The sequence below is a fragment of the Talpa europaea genome (genome assembly GCF_964194135.1).
Source record: "Talpa europaea genome assembly, chromosome: 16".
Taxonomy (NCBI): Eukaryota; Metazoa; Chordata; class Mammalia; order Eulipotyphla; family Talpidae; genus Talpa; species Talpa europaea.
Window position 1 is genome coordinate 38,913,432 of NC_140084.1, and position 16,025 is coordinate 38,929,456.

At 36.3% G+C, this 16,025-nt stretch overlaps 1 protein-coding gene across 8 annotated transcripts in view; it reads left to right on the forward strand.

The window, feature by feature from the left end:
* Positions 1-15,643, forward strand: part of LSM14A (LSM14A mRNA processing body assembly factor) — a gene marked incomplete at both ends in the record, with an annotated part of 47,726 nt that extends 32,083 nt beyond the window's left edge. For 2 of the 8 annotated variants that reach the window (XM_084257348.1, XM_084257349.1), the window contains 7 exons: positions 3,292-3,414; positions 8,204-8,380; positions 8,667-8,732; positions 11,673-11,855; positions 11,963-12,134; positions 13,114-13,345; positions 15,601-15,624. In XM_084257348.1, coding sequence (XP_084113474.1) covers positions 3,292-3,414; positions 8,204-8,380; positions 8,667-8,732; positions 11,673-11,855; positions 11,963-12,134; positions 13,114-13,345; positions 15,601-15,624 — 977 coding nt within the window. Of the gene's footprint in view, positions 1-3,291; positions 3,415-8,203; positions 8,381-8,666; positions 8,733-11,672; positions 11,856-11,962; positions 12,135-13,113; positions 13,346-15,600 lie in introns of all 8 variants that reach the window. The other 6 variants (XM_084257347.1, XM_084257350.1, XM_084257352.1 and 3 more) reach the window with 6 other exon arrangements.
* Positions 15,644-16,025: the final 382 nt, after the last annotated feature.

A 16,025-nucleotide genomic window follows, 5' to 3' on the forward strand; every position in this document is an offset into this window, starting at 1 on the left:
CCACAAATAGACGGCCAGTTGATCTGCAACAGAGATTGTATAATAGGGAAAGGACAGTCTTTACAATAAATGATGTTAGAAAAATTGGACAGCCAAATGTAAAAAAATGAAACTGGCCGCCTATCTTATTCCATATGTAAATTTTAACTTAAAGTAGATTAAAGACTTGATCTGAAACCATAAACGCCTAGAAGAAAACCTAGGCAGAAAACTCCTTAACACCGGTCTTGGTGATAATTTTTTTAATCTAACACCAAAAGAAACAACAAGAGCTAAAAATAAGTGGACTACATCAAACTAAAAAGTCTCTGCACCGCAAACTATCAATAAAATGAAAAGACAACCTTTTGAACAGGAGAAAATATTTGCAGATCATATATCTGGTAAGGGCTACTATCCGAAACAAAGAACTCCCCCAATCCAATAGCAAAAAAAACAAACCCTCCAATTCAAAAATGGGCAGAAGAGAGAAGACGACATGCAGATAGCCAGCAGGTACATGAAAGGATTTTCTATATCATTAATCAGGAAAATGCAAAAACCAGATTCTACCTTACATGTGTTAGAGTATTTATTATCAAATATATGTATAAATAACAGATGTTGGCAAGGATGTAAAGAAAAGGGGACCCTTGTCCATTTTTGGTAGGACGTAGTGGTGCAGCCACTATGGGAAACAATGTGAAGGTTCTTCAGAAAATTTAATATAGAACTACCATATGATCCAGAAATCTGGTTCTGGGTGTTTATCTAAGGAAACAAACACAAAATTGAAAAAAAAAAATCTGTACCCCCATGTTCATTGCAGCATTATTTATAATAGCCAAGACTTAAAAACTATCTAAAAATCCTTCTATGAATAAGTGCATAAAGAAATTGTGGTGTAAATATATATAATTGGAATTTTATCTCAGCTGTAAAAAAGAATGAAATCTTGCCATATGTGACAATATGAATGTGAAATAAATCAGAGGAAGACAAATACTGTATGATCTCTCTTATATGTGGAATTTTATATGTATATTAAAAAAAAACAAGCTCTTTGATATTTACTTGACAACAAATACTATGGTGTTTCCAATAGGTTATACCATATAGTGTAGGTGTATCGTAGGCCATACCATCTATGTACGTTTAATTATACTCTGGCATCCACATAACAATGAAATCACCTAACAGCAATGCATTTCTCAGACGGTATCCCATCATCAAGCAATGCATGACTGTACAGAGAACAGATTGGTAGTTGCCAGAGATAGGGAGTGAGAAAGAGATGGGTGGATTATTTGGTTTTTAGTTTACTTTTTTTTTTTTTTTTTGGATGAAGAAACAATAGGTATGGCAAGATGTTAGCAATTGATGAGTAGATGAGGAATATGCTGGTATTCAGATTGTGCTTTCAATTTTGACATAGGTTTGACTTTTCAAAATTAAAAATTTAAACAGTTGGTTCATTTTAAACTTCTTAGCTAGGTGAAATAGATACTGTAGATTTGGTCCATGTAGCTCCTATTCCTGTTCAAGTAGTGAGACCAGTGTTCATTAGACAGGTTAAGCAAGATATATTCTCTGGTAGCTATCACTGTTAGAATCCTAAGGATTGAAATAAGGGGTTGTTGCAAATTATAATTTCCTTTTGAGACTCCTTTCAGGAAATCGAATAATTGACTAATATTGTTATTATTACTTTACTCACTTCCTGCATTACTGTAAAGTTTGCATGACTTAATATCTATAAAACATTTGAGTTAACAGATGTTGCAACAGCTAGATCTATTTGGAAAAAACCTTGCACCTTGCCTCACACCATCCATGTAAACTGATTTCAGATAAATCTGTGGTGGAATTGGGGTGGAGAAAGTGGATGTGGTATGATCATGAATTCAAGAGAAGACATGGGAGATACAGAAGAATTTGCTAACTAGAGGCAAGCATTGAGAGGTTGAGTCAGTAAACTAACACAGAGCCATGTGGAGATAGGAATACATGTCAGAGTGGCTTGTGTCTTGGTCATTTGCCAGTTTTACTAGTGATAAAAGGATAGATACAGCTTCCCACAGAATCATTGAAAGTACTACTCCCAACATTTCTGGGGATGTTGTGCGAGGTTATGTTAAGCCTCCTGGGTTGGTTGGGGCTACAGCCTGAGTAGAGTGCATAGGTAAGGGAGCCCAGTGATTTCTCAATGTCTGGGGTACCATACTGTGTTCTGATGCTCTTTGAAAAGGAATATGAACAAGAAGAGTCAAAAGTGGGAGTGGGGCTAAAGACCATATAAGGGTGAATGCTGGTTGATGGAATTGGAGTTGCCTAGCCTGGAAATGAGAAAATTCTGGGGAATGTGATCATAATGTTTAGATATTTTAAGATGGGTAAACTGCTGTGAGATGGAGTGAGCTGGTGGAAACAGGGAAGTTGATAAAAGAGGTAAGCAGATAAGAGAAAACTTATAAACTGAGGTGTAAGTGGTTTGAACTTTTATCTTGAGGGTTGTGGAATGCCGTCAAAGGCCCCTAAGCAATGTAGTAATGTGGTAATATTTGTTTTTCATAAAAGATTATCCTGACTACCGTCTTCATATTGGATTTAGAGGTTAGGAAAGGACTATTAAAATTGGTCCTGCTAGAGAAAATGCTAAGAAGAAAGCACAGCCTACGAAAAATGAATAGTCCCATAAGTGCCATAGAAACTAAGAGAAGATTGACATATCCTAGCATAGCAAAGAATCAAAACCATTTTTAGGAGTTGTGTTACTCATATGACCAGAACATTTTGTGGTTGCTTTAGGCAAAATGCACCCACCGTACCTTCCTCATGGCAGGGAACATTGCAGTCCATTGTCTGTTGCCTTGGAAATGGTGGAAAACTTCTTCCTAGATCATTCTGCTGAGTCAGCTGTTCATGCAGATACTTGGTATTAAAATAATTAAACCTTAACATTGGTGTAGAATGTACCATTTTTGCTCCTTCTCTAGCTGACATGAATCCTTGCTGACACATCAGTAGAACTGCCTAGACCAGTATTGCATATGTTACAAAAGTTATTTGCACCCAGTGATGGTAGAGTCTATATTGACTTGCCTTTTTCTCTAACACTGTCAAAAATTTCTCAAACTATTGCTTGTTGAACTTCAGTTAATTTCTAGGACAGTTGATTTGTTTAAATGTGTAGGTAACAGCAGTTACCATCATTGAAATGGTACATTGCTTTATATAATTAAGAGATTTTAAAGGTTTTCGGGGGGGTGTTTCTTTGTTTTTTAATTTTTTGTCGTTAAAAATTTCTTAAAGCTGGAAGCTCCTTGACATCATTTGGAGCAGAAACATCAAACAGTGGCCCCCTATCCCAAAGTAGTGCAGTTGGTTCTGCCTTTACACAAGATACAAGATCTCTGAAAACACAACCATCTCAAGGTAAGCTGGTTTCTTTTCCTTTAAATATTTCCATTCTAATTATCTACAGTGGTTTTGTCTTTTTCTGAATAGAAGAACTTTTGCAGATCGTAAATCACATTTCTGTTTGGTTCTTCTGAAAATTTTTCTAATTGCTATTGCAATAAGTATATTATTGAATGGCTTTCACTAATTAGACATTTTACAATTCTTAGATCATAAATCCGAAATGGTGGACATTCTCTAAGTTTGACTTTTTTTTACAAGACCATTATATAACTTGGATATAATACTTAAATATATCAGATCACTCCCAGACTTGCCACTGAGAATGAACTATTTGTAATGAATTTGAAATAGCAACTGAAAAAACAAACCATCCATGATGCTGTTAACCTCTTCTCACAAAATCTAGAGCATTGGTTCTCAGTGTGAGCCACCCACAGCCAGATCATCTGGAGAGCTGCTTAAAAATGTAGATCCTGAAAACTGCTAGATCAGAATCCTGGAGCTTGGTGATCTATCTGCTTTATAATAGGCTTTGTGAAGGATCCTGTTTCATTTTTATAATTATGTTTTTCCACCAGCCAGTCATGACCTCCACTGATTCTAAGATCCATTTTTGTCTGTACTAAAGTGGATGTTATTGGCTCGTTGCTTTTACATGGATGCTTGCATTTAACTGAAAAAATAAAATCATTTTAGAAAGATGTCATAATTACAGAACAGTATTTTTTAAATCATTGAGGATAAAATCAAGCCAATACTAAACATTATCTCACTTTAGATATTTTGAAATAGTCATAGTTACTATTTTTATATTAATTTCAACTATTGGGTTTGGTTTTGTTTTTTAAAGAATTCTTTATGGTTGAAATACTCTTTAAGCACTAGTTTCAAAATAATACTTTAGTTTTAAAACTAAAAATCAGACTTTGCTGTTAACTAACAGATATCATTTTGGAGATTTAAAATTTTTTAAATGTTTGCAGTCTCCTTAGCACAATGTCTAATACATAGAACATGCTTAGTAGATGTTAGCTATCTTAACAGTAGCCAACATTAACCTTAATATTGAAGCACAGGGGGAATTTTTATTAAAATCATAAATAAGAGTGCATGTTATCATTGCTAATCTGCATCATTCTAAAAATTTTAGCTAAGTCAGGAACACATGAAAAAGAAATGAGGGGCCTTCCCGGTGGCTCAGCGGTTGAGCGCTGGGTTGCGAAGCTGCCCGCAGCCTCTGCAGCGCCTGTTCGATCCCCGGCTGCTCCCCGGCCACCAGAGGAGGGTCCCACATGGCACGCAGACCTCTCCTGCCGCCCGCTGCTCCCCTCAGCAGTGTACTTCTGTCCTTCTGCCTGCTCTGCTCCCTGCTCTGGCTCTGGTGAATTCTCTCACCCTCCCACACTTCTGACTGTACCCAGTGCTTGTATAAATAATAAATAAATAAGTCTTTAAAAAAAAGAAAGAAAGAAAGAAAAAGAAATGAGGCATAAATTTTAAAATTAGCATTATTTACCAATGCTGTGATTTTCTGCTTGGAACTAAGATCATTGGAAAAAACTAGAATTAATGAGGGACCTGAATTGTAAAGTTAATATACAAAAATACATCGTTGTTCTAACACCTAACCCACTGGTTATGTAATGGGAATAAAAGATATTGTTAAAATAACCAGTCAGAAATGATGTATAAAATACATTATGAGAAATATGTCCAACCTCTGATTGAAAAATATAAAATGTAGGCGGAACATGAAAGAAATCATATGTAATAGAAGCCTATCTTCTTCCTAAATACAAAGATAACGATATTGAGAAGATTTTATTTTCATTTTAATTGTTTCTACTATATTTTCAATAATGGAATAGGAGAATTTAATGAAACCGAATCACAGATTATTCCTTAAACACAAGCTTGTAGTTAAACATACTTGAAAAATAAAATAAGATAGGGCTTACCTACTTTTGTTAAGAAGTTTCTATAAAATGAAGTATTGCAGGAATAAATTTAGATGAATGGAACAAGTCAGAAACAGACCCAAGTATAAATTATTTAGTACATGGGGCCTCCATGGTGGTGCAAGGGGTTAAGATGCAGCACTGTGAAGCTATATGCAGCCACTGCAGCATGAGTTTGATCTCCGGCCAGGGAGCTACCCACATGGTGCAGCAGACCTCTCCTGTCTCGCCCACTGCTGCACTGACCGAAGTCGATCTGTGGGTTTTTTTTTTTTTTTATGTTTGTATAATGGAAGGTTTATATTCAAATCATAGTAATCTTTTTCACAATTGTCTTCATTTTCCATTGTCCAATTCTTTTACAAGATACGTGTTTTCTCAAAACTTCATCCCAGATCTCTTACTAATTTAAATAACATATACATTATTCTTTACTACCCAGTAGTTCAACTATCCTCTTTATTATGTGTATTAGCATTTTTTTTTGTTTTCTTTTGACTTTTTAAAAATATTTACTGACTGCTTAAAATAGCAATGATAGAAAAATCACAAGTCAAACATGGGAGGGGGAAAGCTGTCATTAGATATAGGATAAGGATGAAAAGTAAGAGGGAAGAGGATATCTTCTTGGTGTTGGGGTTGAAGAGGACGAAGTCAATCTGTTTTGTTCCCTACTCTCTCTCTCTGGTGAATCCTCTCACCACCACCCCCACACCTCTGGTCTGTACCCCAGTTCTTGTATGCATACATAAAAAAAAATAAATCTTTAATTAAAAAATTGTTTAGTACATGATAGATTTTTTTAATTAATAAAGACTATGCAGTAAATGACATTGGGACAGACAACTACCCCATCATTTGGGAACAATAAACTAGATTTCGTCCCTCATACTTAGGGCTAAAATAAATTTTAAATAGGTTGATTTTTTTTTTTAATATAAGTACATATTTACGAGAAGACAGGTATATTTATAAGGCCATGGCAGAAAGGGCCTGGGAATCTGCATGTCGATTTCACCAACTAAAATTTCTCAGTTTTATACAATTAAAGCATGTAGATTACCTGTATAAAAATTTGAAGGTGGTTCAAGGAGATGTGTTTTTATTATACTGAAATATGTTGGGTTTTTCCTAATGGTATGTGTGTCCAATATTACCTATATTTCCTTACTTATAATAAAATTATTATCATAACTAGTCAACTCTAATTAAAAGGTTTTTAAAGGCCCAAAGAAATGCTTGCTGTGATTGCCCTATTAATTGTGGTTCTAGTAATACTTGCGAGTCACAGGGTTTTTTTCTCAAAGAAAAACCTTAATGAAGTAAATTTTAGGGGCCTCCCCAGTGGCGCAGCGGTTGAGCGCTGGGTTGCGAAGCTGCCTGCGGCCTCTGCAGCGCCGGTTCGATCCCCGGCTGCTCCCCGGCCACCGGAGGAGGGTCCCATATGGCATGCAGACCTCTCCTGCCGCCCGCTGCTCCCCTCAGCAGTGTACTTCGGACCTTCTGCCTGTTCTGCCCCCAGCTATGGCTCTGGTGAATTCTCTCACCCTCCTGTGCTTCTGACTGTGCCCAGTGCTTGTATAAATAAGTAAATAAATAAATAAATAGATCTTTTTTTAAAAAATGAAGTAAATTTTATAAACATAATTTCATGTAGTGTGAAACTAAGCAATAGACTTTTTAAAATAACTTTTATAAATAAATCACTTTATAAGGTGATACATATTTACAAAGTATTTTCTCTTAAGCCTAGACTATATAAACCACCATGATTTCCTATTACAATCAATGGAAAAATTGCATTGTTTCTTAATGGCAGAGAAAATTTTGGCATAATGACTGGAATGGTGACACACATTGTAATTACAAAACTGAATTTGGGGGATGTTGTCAATAGTCCCCAAAGCATCTAGTGCACCACCATCAGTGCATCATGGGCATGTGCTGGTTCACTATTTGGGGTCTGTGCAAATTTATTTGCACAAGTGGGTAGTAACTTTTGCAACACGTTAGGGAATAATGATTTTTATATAAATAGATTTTTATATAAAATGAGCATAATTTTTTAAAACATTTTAGTGCTATATCATGGGCTAAGTAGAGATTTACAGAGAATGTTATATATAGGGACAAAGAGCATGATCGGAGCACTGAATATGACCAGGCTCTGATCTCTAAGAGGGAAAAATGGAATTTATAAGTAGTAAAAACATACTAAGTAAAAACTTGCCAAGAATTAAATAGCAAGGAATGAGTGTTATTACTGTGCAGTTATCTGAAGGGTTTATTTGTTGCCTACTTTAAGTATTGACGTTTAATTATCCAGACCACCAAAGCTAGTGAAAAACTTTACCTAACTTTCAGTAGACAGTTAATGGAGATAATACCTATAGGTCAGAGGTATCACTTGAGACATATCTTCAGAAAGTACTAAACAAGTTAGTCTCTGGAAATAATGGTTGAAGTGTCAATATAACCTTGTTGTGGTGGTTGGGGGGAAACCTGCTTCTCACCTGCAGCGGCAAAATCTTGATCATTTCGGAGAAATCTTATACCAGGATCCATTTTTGAAAAACTTTCTTAAGCCTTATTCTACCAGGTAGATTCCAGATAAAGCTGAGTTTTCTTTGTTTGGATCTTCTTCTGTTTTGTTTTTAGACATTCCTTTACTAACAGTGGCCAACCCACTCGAAATAATCAGTTTTACACTCTGTTCTAATAAGTAAAAGAATTCAAATTTGTGCTCAGGATGAAATTGGTAGAGATTCTAGACATTTTAGGGTCTAGATTATTTTGAAATCCCCAGGGATAGGGTAGTTTCTTATCTTTTGGTTACGTTTTAGGTCGTTCAAGCCCTCAGTTAGATCCTTTGAGAAAAAGTCCAACCATGGAACAAGCAGTACAGACCGCCTCGGCCCACTTACCTGCTCCGGCACCTGTTGGGAGAAGGAGCCCTGTATCATCCAGGCCTTTACCATCTACCAGCCAAAAAGCAATAGAGAATCAAGAGCACAGGCGAGGTAGAACTTTAGCTATTTACTATTACTTAATTGACTGATCAGCATTTTCCATTCACCTTATTTTCATTAAAAAGATTTACTTTACATGAATGGTACTAGAAAGTTTAAGCTGAACTTGATAGATTGTTCAATATGCTTTCAGATTTGACTCAAAGTAGTGATGGTGGTGGGGGTATAGATTTTTTTGGTTTTGTTTTGGGGTTTTTTCCCTCCATTTTTGACTTTACCGAAGTTTTTGATTATGTGTCCTGACCTGATTTGTCATTTGGTATATCTTCTCTTATAGCTGAAGTACACAAAGTTTCAAGACCAGAAAATGAGCAACTCAGAAATGACAGCAAGAGACAAATAGGTAAGTTACTTGAATCTGAAGGCCATGTCCTGTACATCTCAGCAGCCTATTTTAAATGTATGATGCACAATTACTATCCAAAAAAAAAAGGATGACAAAGGTTGGTTATTATAAGAGTAGCACAGGGACATTCCATGTGGTAACAGCCTAGTTCTTTACTTTGCTAATGAAGGTGGTTGTATGGATGTATATATTGGTATTTCACATATATATGTGTCAGGACAACATGAAGATACACTGCAACTGCATACATAGTCTCCCCCCTCCCAAAAAAAAACCCTCTTAAAATCTTAATGAGATCTGTAGTGTAATAATGTACCAGTGTTGATTTCCTGGTTTTGATAATGTACACTAGTTAGATAAGCTGTTACTTTGGAAGGAAAGCTGGGTAATGAGCACATAGAACCTCTCTACTAGTTTTTCAGTATTTTTGTGTGTCTGTTTTAAAGTAAGCGTTTTTTTATTTTTATTAAATCATTGCCACATTTCTGCACTAAACTATAACTCATAGTAGGCAGTTGGCTTTTAATATAACCCTGAATGTTATTTGTTAGTTAGGATTTTATACATTTATACTTTGTGTTTCCTCCATCTCTATATCCCTTTTTAATGTTTTTATTTGAGTTTCACGTTAGTATTATAAAATTGCTTTCATTGTTTTCTATGCTTTTAAAAATGAAATTGTCTATACCTTAACATGTGAAGTTTTCTTACTAAAATTATTTAATAAACCTTAAGCCTTTATTTGAATTATTCAAGAATTTTAACTTTTCATAGTTACTGATTTGTAATACTGTGTACTTACTTTCTATTTCTGTCTTATAATTTCTAATATTTACTCCCAAAATCGTTTTTTGATCTTTTCAAATTTATGAGTAAGGTATATAAATTAAAACTTCCCAATTAAAAAGTAAAGGCAGGGGCCTCCCTGGTGGCACAGGGGTTAAAGACACAGTGCTGTCAAGCTATTGCCAGCCACTACAAACGTGAGTTCAATCCCCGGCCAAGGAGATACCCACATGGTGCAGCAGACCTCTCCTCTCCTGTCTTGCCTTCTGCTCCCCTCAGCAGTGTATTTCAGTCAGTCTGCCTGTTCTGCTCCCCACTTTCTCTCTGGTGAATCCTCTCACCACCACCGCCCCCCACACACCTCTGGCCTGCACCCCAGTTCTTGTATGCGTAAATAAACTTTAAAAAACAAAAAAGTAATGGCAGTATACAATCACTTCACATTTGGAAAGTGATTTTCTGTTTAATTTTAGAAAGTTAGGGCCTCCCCGGTGGCGCAGCGGTTGAGCGCTGGGTTGCGAAACTGCGCGCGGCCTCTGCGGCGCCGGTTCGATCCCCGGCTGCTCCCCGGCCACCAGAGGAGGGTCCCACATGGCCTCTCCTGCCGCCCGCTGCTCCCCTCAGCAGTGTACTTCGGTCCTTCTGCCTGCTCTGCTCCCCGCTCTGGCTCTGGTGAATTCTCTCACCCTCCCGCGCTTCTGACTGTACCCAGTGCATGTATAAACAAAACAAACAAACAAACCAGCAAACAAATAAATAAAAGCATGCCTCTATAAAAAAATAAATAAATAAATAAAATAAAAAAATAATTTTAGAAAGTTAGATGTATTTTTACAAGTATATTAATTCTCTTACCCATTTTTATGTGTTTATTTGTCCTTTGTGACATAGAATACAGAGTTTTGGGTCTGATTTTTCTATTTCACTTTTTTTAATTTGGAAAAAAGGAGAACTCCTCTCAAAATAATTGCCATAGTTCCCTCATTTTAAAATCACAGAAATAAATAAAAGTGGCTTTTACTGCACTTCAAAATTCATATCCCAGAGGTTCATTAACAGAGCAGTGACCATTCTTTCAGATTTTCTTCATAAGATTTGCAGACATAGACAATACTGTAACAGTTGTTGTTTTTTTTGTTTTTTAAAGATGAAAGGATCATGTTGTACTTCCTGGCTTGTGGCCAGATATCTTTAATAGAAAAATTGAGTGCTTTAAAGCTCTTGCTTATTTAGATTTAAGTGTCTGGTTATGCTGCTGTGGATTTTTTGAGTTGTTTTCTCATGTTTGCACAGTTTACCAGACTTCAGCCAATAGTGAACATAAATCTGTCTGTTAACTCTAATCATTTCTGACCTTACTTGGTATATGTTAAATAGTTCAAATAATTACTGAATTCATACTGCTTTGTGCTCTGTATTTTTTTAATTAGAGTCAAAAACTATTGCATTGTTCCTGTTGTTTTTTCCTTCAGTACTATTCCTCCTGTGTTGGATATTTCAGATCTTGTGTTTTAACTACAATTTATGCTACTTTGGACTGCTATTATTATACCTCATACATCCTCTTACCGTGTTCCACAGTTTTATGTAGTAGAGAATAGATACAGGAAGACTTGAATAAGGAGCCACTTCGAGGACAGTAAAGATGAAGTAGGAAGTGGTTGGGATGACTGAGAACTGGTACTTTTTGTCTTTTGTGTTATCTGTTGGGGAAATAAACCACCTCCTATTTTGCAGCTTGTGCCAATTAGTGTTCCTTCATTTTACTTATTATAAAGCTTGATTCCTATGATCTTTTTCATAAGACTTCCTATATTTTGAGAATCTGCTATGTTTTCAGCACTTTGTATTAGTGATATCAAGCAGTAAGGAAAATGAAACCCCTAACCTCCAGGGGTATATGGTAATTTCTAGTGCAGAAGTCCCCCAGATTGTCTGTGTAGTCAGGAACATAAGAGTGTAGATCACATAAGTGTTGATTTCGTGTGTGCTATTGTCAGTTTGTATATTAAACGTTAGTAAAACTTCCTTTTTTTATATTAAAAGTATAGTATATATAAAGACTTATAAGCATTTCTTTTGTTGCCCATTTAATATAAAGACCACAGTAATAGCTTCTGTCCTAAACTAGCTTATTCCTTTTCAACATAGTTCCGGGTGCTCCTTCAGCTCCGAGGAGAGGGCGTGGAGGTCATCGAGGCGGCAGGGGAAGATTTGGTATTCGACGAGATGGTCCAATGAAATTTGAGAAAGACTTTGACTTTGAAAGTGCGAATGCACAATTTAACAAGGAGGAAATTGACAGGGAGTTTCATAATAAACTTAAATTGAAAGGTGAGTTTTCATTTTTTTCTACTCAGAAAATGATCTTACTTGATTTGTGAGTTATAGATGTTCAATATAAGTCTTAAATTTTATGGTATATGCTTGTTTTTTACTAGAAGATAAACTTGAGAAACAGGAAAAGCCTGTAAATGGTGAAGATAAAGGAGACTCTGGAGTTGACACCCAAAACAGTGAAGGAAATGCTGATGAAGAAGATCCACTTGGACCTAATTGCTATTATGACAAAACTAAATCCTTCTTTGATAATATTTCTTGTGATGATAATAGGTATAGTCCTTTAAGTTGCTTTTGGGATGTCGAAGTGTGAAGTCATTCCTTATAAATTCACAAAGTTGAATGAATACTTTAAAAATATAACTGCAACTTTTAATGCTTTATTTTTCTAAAATAAGATAGTTTGTTCTAAACTTTTAATGACATTAGTCCTTGAAAAGAAGAAGTAGATATACTTTTGTTTAAGGACACAGCCATATTTGAAAAGTTGTAATTAAAACAGAAGCATTCACCTGACCTCTAAATAAGACCTTTTTTCCTCTCAACAGTGTAGTTCAAATGAAGCCTGTCCAGAACTTATTACTTTGAATTTGCCAATATAGTAAAACTCTCCCATATTGTAGGAAATGTGAGCCAAAAAAAATTGTCGGGATAGTTAAAGGACCCAGCATAACAAGCTAAGAGCTCCAGACATTGTGTGACCCAGTCAGAATTGTCCTTTTCCTGATTGCAGTTTGGTGCCATCTAGTGGCAGTTGAATATTTCATTTTAAACACGCATGGGTATAGGAATTGGTCTAAGCCTAGTGATTGTCTGGGCTGAAGCGATTGAGACACTTGGCTACAGGCATCAGGTGCAGAGATTGTGTCAGGAGTGTATTGGGAATGCAGGGACCTACCTTCCATGTCCTAGCTTCCCGAAGTAGAGTTTCTTGACTTTGCCTTCTCTTCTGCCATGGCTGAGTAGAGGGTAGTCAGTCAGTTGTCAATCACATTATGTCTGAGTTTCCACTATGTGGGGGTTAATTATGTTACCTTCTTTTATCAGCTATATTCGCAAGCAACTGATATCAGTCATATTTCCAAATAAATTCTCACTATTATAGGCACAGATTTTGATGACTTAGATAAAATGCTTATTTTTATTTGAGCTTTAGGAACTACATAGCCTTAATTTTCAGAATTAGCGTTACATAATGTTGGTGAAAAATGTTCTTAAAAATGTGATAAGCTAAAGATTATTCTTATAATAGAGAACGAAGACCAACCTGGGCTGAAGAAAGAAGATTAAATGCTGAAACATTTGGAATCCCACTTCGTCCAAACCGTGGTCGTGGGGGTTACAGAGGCAGAGGAGGGCTTGGTTTCCGTGGTGGCCGAGGACGTGGCGGTGGCAGAGGTGGTGCCTTCACAGCCCCTCGAGGATTTCGTGGTGGATTCAGAGGAGGCCGTGGGGGCAGGGAGTTTGCAGATTTTGAGTATAGGGTAAGTGATTACATACTTCGGTGTTGGTGTAAAACTCACATTTTTACTTTTATTTGAGGATTTTTTTAGGGTGTCTGTATAACTTCAATTTTAATTTCTATGGAAAACGTGCCTATTTAGAATATTTAGTTTTGGACCCCCCTGGTGGTGCAAGGGGTTAAGTTTCAGCACTGTGAAGCTATCCGCAGGCACTGTAGCATGAGTTCGATCCCCAGGCATAAGTGTCTTTAGTAATCTTTACTGATGATCTTAATTGAATTGTTAAACCTTTCAGACCCTCCGTTTTGACTTTTATGGAAAGGGAATTGCACAGTTTTGCACAGTTTTGCCTTTTAACGATCACCAGAGTCCCAGAATTGGAAATCATCTGAGATTTCTGACCTGGTCAAACTATAAACCTATTCTGTAGACAGGGAGCTTCATCTTCCTAAGAGCACCTCACCTCCAAGGGTACTCAAATTGTTAGGTTTTAATAGACACCCAATTTGAGTGAAAATCTTTTTTCCTGTGTCTTCAGTATATTAGTATAAACTCTACCTTGTAGACACAGCATATACATATATATACTTTGTGACAGTATTTCAGATATTTGAAAAATAAACAGCTGTCATGTTGTCTGTAAAAAACTGTTACTTTCCTTCATCTAAACAGCCACCAGTAAGCCAAGTAACAAGTTATTCCATTGGCATGAGTGTGGCTAGCCCTTGACGGTCCATTCCAAAGTTGAATAATCCTTCTGTTGCCACTAGAGCCCTCACCCTCTCTGCAGCCTGTACCTTCAAAATTATGTATGATACCTTTAAAGGTAGACATGGGGAGTGATCACTATTAGATAAGTAGATTCACCTTCGAGAGTTAAACTCATTTCTGAAACAGCATGTAACACTTTCAAGAGATGGACATCAATGGCATTTGCCGCGGTCTTCTTGTGATAGGCTTGGCTTTGTTCTATATGCTGTATCAGCACATGAATCATTAGTTTGGGGTGAACATAAGCATATCTTGTTTAATGAAAACATGGATAAACATAGGCTCATGGCTTTGTAAATCTCCTTTTAAACACTCTGACGTTAGGCCCAATTTTGCTTAAGAATAATGTTAGAAACATAAACTTAAAAGTTTATTCCAAATGGTACCTTTTTTCTTTCTTTTTGGGGGGGTGAGTATCTAGCTGGGGATAAGTTCCTACTTTATATGCTGCTGCTAAGAAGGTGAAGCACCATAGAAGGGGAGACCGGTTGCTATCCATTTGAGTCTGTGTTGCTTCAGAGAGGTCAGAGACAAGGAGGCATCTGAAGTGACTTAGCACGTACTGCCTCCCTTTCCTCCTTGTGTCTTCTCCTCCCATCCCCTCTACCTCGCTCTGCTCTGTCTCACTTTTTTTTTTTCTTTAAATCTTTCAGAAAACTGCTTTAGGATACCAAAAGATCTGAATTGATCTTACAGCTTTTTCTGAAAGGGTAAAAAAGACAAACAGCGGGGCATACGAAGGTTGGCTTTGGTACAGGACAGTGGGATCATCTTTAGCTTATTTCTTTCTGTGCCAGCTCATGCCATTCGTCTGTATTTCCATTTAACAACATTGTACAAGTGGTTTGGCATTGTATACATAGGTAAAGTTAAGTTTTTAATGTAAGGAACAGTTGTTTCACCAGGGTGAGTATCAGCAATAAAAAGCAAGTATGCAGTAGCCACTAGTCCTGGGGAGAGCAAAAGCCCCACAGGCTAGTGCTGTGTTCAGGCCTTTAGTTTAGGATTTAGCTCACTGGGAAGCTAGAGAGGATTCTGGAGATTTTTATTGCTTTCTCCCTGGTTACTTTTTTAAATTTCCTGGTCAGCTCTCCAATTTTCAGAGCTTGCTTTAAATATAAAAGCTTATCCTTTAAAATTAATTTCTAAATCATTGTTTCTATATAAAATTTTGTAAAGAAATGTTACTTATTTTATTCTCTGAATATTTTATTGCTTAATAAAGACATCAAAGACTTAGGGATTTTATTTATCTTCTCCTGAGTATGATGTCAGTTGTTGTGTTTGATGAATTTGCCTACTAGGAGGTTTGATGAGTAAGCTCTATCACTGTTTTAAAAATTATTAGTATGGCAACCAAGATAGTGGGGTACACCTGTATTTTAGGGAGGCCGTCTTGTTGAGATCAGCCCATAACACTACTACTTTAACTTTGAAAATTATTAGAAATACTTACTAACCAATCAAAAATTTGAAACATGAACTAATTTGTTTTTCCTTTTTAGAAAGACAACAAAGTTGCTGCATAGTCTACAAACAAGCCTTTGAAAAATAGGAGAATTTCTAGCTACTTCGGTCCTGAGAATTGGTTTTGGTCTTTGCGAAGAATGAAGAAGTGAATTTGCTGTATATTTGTCACCAGCACTGGGTTTTTTTGTTTGTTTGTTTTTCTGCTTAATTTCAAAGATACAATGCAGTTACTTTTGGGGGAAAAGCTCATCTTTAAAATTGAGCATTAAATATATTTGGAATAGCAGAAGGTTAAGTAATTTCTTATGTATAGTTAAGCTAAAGCAGTACTTCAATGGAACTTCTAAGTATTTTTTCATCACTGAAAGGATTTTTCTTATCACTAAATTGTATTTGGCAATTACTGCAAGTTGCCTGCAGATTGGGCCGTGATACTGTGTTTTGAGCCACAGGAGGTTGT